Source organism: Amaranthus tricolor, chromosome 14, assembly GCF_026212465.1.
Source record: "Amaranthus tricolor cultivar Red isolate AtriRed21 chromosome 14, ASM2621246v1, whole genome shotgun sequence".
Taxonomy (NCBI): Eukaryota; Viridiplantae; Streptophyta; class Magnoliopsida; order Caryophyllales; family Amaranthaceae; genus Amaranthus; species Amaranthus tricolor.
In genome coordinates this window covers 8728681-8735825 of record NC_080060.1, presented here as the reverse complement: position 1 = coordinate 8735825, position 7145 = coordinate 8728681, and the positions used below count along the sequence as shown (strand labels likewise).

The following is a 7145-nucleotide window of genomic DNA, read 5'->3' as shown; positions in this document are numbered from 1 at the left end:
TGATTGAGTTCTCGTATAATAACAGTTATCATTCGAGTATCGGGATGGCACTATTCAAGGCACTTTATGGTTGTAGTTGTCGTAGTCCCGTATGTTGGAATGATAGTTCGGATACGGTAGCTGCGGAATCGCCTTTGATCCAAGAGATGATCGAACAAGTCCAGCTGATACGCAAGAGGATGAAAGCAGCTTAGGATAGGCAAAAGAGTTATTCAGATCAACGATGTTGACCTCTTGAGTTTCAAGTTGGAGATAAAGTCTTCCTTGGAGTTTCACCAACTAGAGGTGTGATGAGGTTTGGGAGAAAGGGTAAGATCAGTCCATGGTTCATTGGACCCTACAAGATCCTTGAGCGCATAGGCGAGGTAGCGTATCGACTTGCGTTACCTGCGTCTATTAACCGAGTGCATGTCGAGTGCATGATGTGTTTCACGTATCCTAGCTGAGGCAGTACGTCAGGGATGACTCACACGTTCTTTAACCCGAATAGTTGACCTTGGCTGACACCTTACAGTATGAGGAGACTCCCGTTCAGATTCTAGATAGGAAGACACGTGATACACGAGGGGGTAGTGTAACACCTGTGAAGGTGCTATGGTCTAATCATGTTACCCAAGAAGCCATGTGGGAGGCAGAAGATGCCATGAGACGCGATTACCCCTGGTTGTTTGCTCAGGTATTTCTATGTTTATCGCTTTATAGCTATTGCATCCCCTTAGTCTTAAAAGGTTAAGTGTGAGGACAAACTTTATTCTAAGTTGTGTAGAATCATAAGATTTCGGGAATAATACTAAGTTTTAACTATGCTAGGCCTTAAAGTTTGGTGGGTTCACATAGTTAGTACGAGTTATATAGATTCTTACAATGCACAAAAGTATGAGAAATTGGGTAACATAGCTTTATGATATGTATGCTAGCTGGATATTGAGTATGTGCGTGAAACTTGGTTTAACTTCGAGGACGAAGTTCTTTTTAAGTTGGGTAGAATGTAACATTCGGAAATTTAAATAAAATTATATTTGGGCTTTAAACCAATTAGGAAACCTACCATAAATCAAGTAAGTTAAGTAAGTTTTATAATAATAATAATATATATAAAATAAATAAATAAAATAATATAACAACCCAAAACCCCTTTGTTTCTTTTCCTTTTTCGTATGAACCCCGTGATGACCCTATTTACTCAATCAATGGTAAGTCGGGTTATTACACTGGATAAATAGTAAGTTAGAACGATAAAGACAAGAATTGAAATGAATTTACGAGGTTTTAAATTAAATCGGAGTAAGACGGAGTACTTAGTTTAATTTGGATTAAAGCTCACGCTGGGTTTATTAGAATTTCTTAATTTTAAGTCTTCCAGGTTATTTGTGAAGTAATTGATAACTAAGGTCATGTCAACTATAAATTGGATCAACATTAAATCGATCAATTGCAAGTCACTCAAGTCACTTTGGGAGGGGTTTAGTCTAATGTAGGGATGGCAGGCGGGTAAAAATTATATGGATTTTGTATTGCATTCGTTTCAATTAGGGCGAGTATGTATATGATTTTAGTGGGTAACGGGTGGGTATGGGTATGAAAAGTCCTATCCACCATGAGGAGGGAATACGTGGTCTTACACACCCCATACCCACCCACTCTACCCCCATACTCACGTGCCTCGCCCAATAGCCGTCTACCATATACTAATTTATATCAATTTTATATATTGTTGTTAAGAATTATTGATAAAAATTAAGGATATTAATTTTATTTTATTATATTGTATGGTTTAAACAAAATTAGATATGCAATCAAATTTGTAAGGATTTATATAAAGTATATAATGCAGATTTGGAGTAAACGTGACGCGGATATAAAGTGAGTATATCTATGATGGGTATAACCTGTTGCCCATAATAGATGGAGATGAGTTTGATTACATACCCAGGTGAACCGACGTAGATATACAAATTTTTTCATTCTAGGAAATATCCTTCTATAATGACCATTTCAATTATTTTTTTTTTTTTGAAAAGTTTTAATTTTTCATTCTAGAATAATTTAAATGTCAACGTAATTTTAAACACATCAATTAAGTGATGTTAATATGTTTTCATTTTTGTTACATGTCCGCTATTGCCCATTGGAATTGATAGGACTTTAAAATATAATTAACTTTTGTCTTCTGAATTTTTTTTTATCTTTAAGAGCTTTTTTAATTGATTGTAGCAATTTTAATGGAATGAATAATATAACGATTAAAGTTGGCTTACCAAATGTCACGATGATCTTAATTTGACATGAAATTAGCATATATTACTAAAATAAGTAGAGTTGTTCATTCGGGTAATTGGGGTTATGTGTATTAGGCCGTAATAATTCGTTACATAATCTCACTGTGGCCCACTCGGGTGGACACGGAACAACCGTGGTCTCGGGCCCACAAACCCACGGATCAAGAACGTTGAATATAATTTATTATTAAAGTCAAGTCTAATCAAATTTATTTACAAGATGGGATAAATGTTTTGATTCTCTCTTGAACCCCATAAGAAGAAGCATTCTACAAGACTTATAGATTATAGTAGTATTAGGTGATGTTGAAATTTTGAACGGGAAACAAGTCAACCACCATGTCTAACGTGTTCGGAAGTTTAATGGATTGGACGCCCCACCAACTACTTAAAGTCGTAAACAACCAAATCAAAAGTCCCTTTAAATTTTTAGCTATTTTTGTGAGAGATTGTCTTTCAAAAAGACAACCTCAAAACGACAAATTCATTTTTTTTATTTTCTTTTTAGTTTGTATTAATTGGATTATTTAGCCCGTATATCTAATGTTTTTCTCGGAGAAACCGTCTGTCACGATAATTTGTGTTAAATTTCTTTTCTCATCAAAATTTGTAAACCGACTAAAGGCCATTTCTAAACAAATAGTTATGTCTTGGGCTGGATATTCAAAATGGTTCTAGTTCCTAGGTTGGGCTCAACACTATTTCAATATTATGAATTATTGAAATATATAAGATAAATTATTAAAAAAAGCATGAAATAAGATGAAAATCAATTTATTTCTAAAAAGTAAGCATCTAATTTTCAAACTTGAGGTTTGGTTCTGTTCGCAGTTAGTAACTGCGAACAAATGCTTAATTTTTTTAAAAAGGCAAAGAAGTTGTTCTGCGAACAGGGCTGTTGAATTTTTTGACCCTGTTTGCAGTCACTAATAAGCCCATTATGCTCAATGGTGTTCGCAGTTAGTAAGTGCGAACAGGGTCAAAAAAGTCAACTGCCCTGTTCCTAGTTACTACAGCTTCTTTGCCTTTTTAAAATATTAAGCACATGTTCGCAGAAACTAACTGCGAATAGAACCAAACCTCAGGTTTGGATATTAAACGCTTATTTTTATGAAGAAGTTAATTTTCGTTTTATTTCGTACTTTTTTTAATAATTTATCTTATCTATTTCATTTTTTCCAATATTGTTGCATATGGCTATTACTGCTATCAAAATAGGGTATTCCAAAATTGTTTTAAATCGAGTTCTATATGTATTGGAGTATGACTTAATTTAAACTTACATATTATTTTAGTACTAATAAAATATTTGAAATGTAAAAAAAATTAATATATGAACGATAAATTCAAATCTATTTAAGACCCTAAAACTATCAAACCTGTTTAAGTCAAAAAATTTCAAACCCAAAAAATTCAGATCCGAATATGAGTCCATAAAAAAATTAATAGATCTAAACTTAAGCTCAAATAGACTTAGTTCCAACTACTCCTCACCCTTCAAGTCCCCAACAAAACCACAATTCAGCTCATCAACAACATTATTACTACTTATTTTACATTTTTGGCCTTTTTTAATCTTGTCTTATTATTTATAATCTTTTTATTCTGTTGAGAATTGTATTTATAATTAATGTATGTACATCATTTTATTTTTTAAATTGAAATTAATGTGTATAGTAGTTGTATAATATTCCAACTTAAACAATGTAAGAATCAAAGATCTACTCTTTTAAATTACTCCCAAAATGATTAAAAATTAATGTTTTCATCAGTTATTTTTAATTATTCATTTCTGTGAGTAAAACATCAATAAAAAGAAAGGTTATAAGCTTAATTTAAAATATTTTTATTAGGTAATAGTAGAACTATCTTTAGTATATAATGGTCTGTGTTTGAGGGTATAGTATTTTTATAATACGAAATATATTATGTTACAACACCAAATGTATGTTGTTATAACTTCATATATATTATATTATTACTTCAAATATACATTGTTAGAACTCTAAATATATTATGTTATAACCCCAAATATATTATGTTATAACCACAAATATATGTTACCCCATATATATACTCCCTCCATTCTTTTTTGATCTTTCACTTTGAGTTTTTCACACATATTAAGGAAGATAGAATCTTTGGGTTGTAGTGGGTATTATTTTAATTAAATAGTAGTGTGAACTAATGATTGTATTGAAAGTATGAGGTTGTAATGAGTATTATTTTAATTAAATAGTAGTGTGAGGTAATGATTGTATTGAAAGTATAAGAGAGAAAATAAATATAAATAAAATAAATGGGGTACATTAAAAGAAAAGGGAGGGTTTTAAGGGGTAAAAGTGGGATAAAAACTTTCTAAAAATAGAAAGTATTCTAAAGTGGAAGAACTTTTGAAACTACCCGTTATAGTAATGTGGAAAATCAAAAAAGAACGGAGGGAGTATGTTATAACCTCAAATATATATATTGTTATAACTTCAAATATATTATGTTATAATCCAAAATAAATTATGTTATAAACCTCAAATATATGCTGGTATAACACTAAATATATTATGTTATAACCCCAAATATATTATGTAACTTTTCACATTACACTTACACGCGCGCGTCAAATTTTTTGTTTTTAAATTAACATAATGGTATGAACTTTTGAGAATCGTCTTTAGAAAAGAAAAGATGGTCTCAAATAAAAATTGTTGTTATAAAGTTAATTTCACTAAAAACAATTAATTTTCCACGAAAACCATTTTCATTTACGCCTCCCTTTTTATACTTTTTCTCTTCTCAATAATTCTGATTTTTTTAATTTCTTCACTTTAGAACTTTATGAGAATTGCACATTATTATAATTACTTCATATATGTTATTACATTTTATCAAACTCAATAAAGTTTATAACCATAATGCATAATTTCATTAATTAAATTAAATTTATATGTATCGACAGACTTACACATCCGTTTGGCTAATGTTGTTATTCTATAGGTAGTTTTGCTCTTGAGACAATTATGTCACTCATATTCCTTTATATGTAGAGCTCTCAACTTTTGAGGGTAAAATTCATTGCATTACTCTGGCACTCTTTCGAAGGAGTACGGAGTATAAATTATTTATCACCTTCCCTCACCTAAACCTCATTTTTAAACGGAATATTGAATTGATAATGATAATAACACCTACATATACGGTTATATATACTTAGTATTATTATTGTAAACTTATTGACTCTATATACCCAAAAAGCCAAAGTAAACAGACAAACCAAACTTTTAATTCGTGATAGACCCAATTTATATACACCCAATAACACTTCAAAAACAACACCATATCCCACTGTATTACAAACTCTGCCCCCAAAATCTCAATCACTGAATAACCATGTCAAAACCTCTCCTTAATCTCTTCTTTTTATCCATTCTCCTTACAATACTCTCTACAACACTAGCTTATCATCACCACCCAATTCACAAACACCCAAAACCCACCCCAAATTTCATATGGTCATCATGTCTTTCTACACGTTACCCTCCACTTTGCTTCCATAGCCTCAAAAGCTATGGTAGCAAGATCGGCCGCAGTCAGCGCCAACTGACGCTGGCTGCGCTAGCAGTTAGCTTATCCAAGGCTAGATCAGCCGTTGGATTTGTTTCTCAAGTAACAAAAGTTAAGGGGATAAAACGACATGAACTTGAGGCTGTAAAAGATTGTATTGATACTATGAGTGATAGTGTGGATCAGCTAAGCCAGTCATTTGAAGAGCTAGCAAATTTGGGTCATACCAACGGTGAGGATTTCATGTGGCATATGAGTAATGTTCAAACTTGGGTTAGTGCTGCTTTAACTGATGAAACTACTTGTGTTGATGGGTTTAGTGATGGTGTTCATGAAAATAGTGGGAAGATTAAAAGTTCAATTCAAGTTAGGGTTAATAATGTTGCCCAAGTTACTAGTAATGCTCTTGCTTTGGTTAATAAATATGTCGATAGATTTAATGGTCGTGCTTATCACGTTAAGAGTCCTTAAATATTGGATCTTACATTATTTTGTTTGGAAGTGTGTTTTTTATGATCAATTAGTAATTATCAATTGATCAGCATCATTTTCTTATTCAGTATATTTCACTTATAAAAGCAATAATAAGAATAACTAAATTCAGATGTGTATGAAAGAGTTATCGGATGTACTTGTTTTTTATGTGAGTAAAATTTAGGTTGTGAGGTGTTAAGTATATATAATCAAATGTTTATCGTAGTGTTTAAAATTTAAGATTTTTTTAGGTAAGGTGCTCAAATCACAATAAAAATTGTGATGTTTTCTATAAGTTATAAAGGTTTGTGTTTTTATGTAATGAGTAATTTGAGTTTAAAATATCATGATTTGTTGTTCAGGTTTATGAGATTCCTATGAAATTATTGTAAGAAATCTATGATTTGTGTCATTAATGCTTGCATTCATATTGTTATGTATTTGGTAGATATCCATCACATCTATCTTTTGTTTTCAAGATATCAATCTAAATCTCATTTATTCCATCCATATTTAACATGCCACATTAGTTTTTGTTTTTAATTTTTTTTGACTAAACAACCTGATACAATCTTTATACTCCCTCCCCTGTTTCCATTCGTATTGCCTGATATGTTAATATATAAAAATTTATATGTAAATTTTAGTTTATTTTAACACAAATAAATGATTTAGTGATCAAATCATCTAATATTATTATTTGATAAATTAGCTGATTAAAATAAATTGTTATAAATTAATTACTAGCTATCTGTTAATATACCCATTATTATCCATATGTGTGTTGTCCATATTAAAAAAAGAGAAGATGATATGATATTATAAACTTGAGGA

General features: G+C 31.0%; 2 protein-coding genes across 2 annotated transcripts; both read left to right on the top strand.

Moving 5' to 3' along the window:
• Positions 1 to 290: 290 nt before the first annotated feature.
• LOC130799257 (uncharacterized) lies at positions 291 to 1867 on the top strand. The gene is made up of 3 exons (XM_057662362.1): positions 291 to 404; positions 515 to 676; positions 1835 to 1867. Exons 1-3 carry the CDS (start codon positions 291 to 293, stop codon positions 1865 to 1867), a joined length of 309 nt encoding a protein of 102 aa, XP_057518345.1.
• Positions 1868 to 5516: 3649 nt separating this feature from the next.
• On the top strand, positions 5517 to 6658 carry LOC130799556 (pectinesterase inhibitor 9-like). Its single transcript, XM_057662684.1, has one exon. It carries the CDS (start codon positions 5664 to 5666, stop codon positions 6306 to 6308), a length of 645 nt encoding a protein of 214 aa, XP_057518667.1. The 5' UTR covers positions 5517 to 5663; the 3' UTR covers positions 6309 to 6658.
• Positions 6659 to 7145: the final 487 nt, after the last annotated feature.

What these genes read in the sequence shown, in the direction of transcription:
- LOC130799257 (XM_057662362.1), top strand. Translation starts at nt 291, where the DNA reads ATGAGGTTTGGGAGAAAGGGTAAGATCAGTCCATGGTTCATTGGACCC. An exon ending in TACCTGCGTCTATTAACCGA is followed by an intron (nt 405 to 514) that starts GTGCATGTCGAG and finishes GACACCTTACAG; the next exon opens with TATGAGGAGACTCCCGTTCA. An exon ending in ACCCCTGGTTGTTTGCTCAG is followed by an intron (nt 677 to 1,834) that starts GTATTTCTATGT and finishes TATATAATGCAG; the next exon opens with ATTTGGAGTAAACGTGACGC.
- LOC130799556 (XM_057662684.1), top strand. Translation starts at nt 5,664, where the DNA reads ATGTCAAAACCTCTCCTTAATCTCTTCTTTTTATCCATTCTCCTTACA.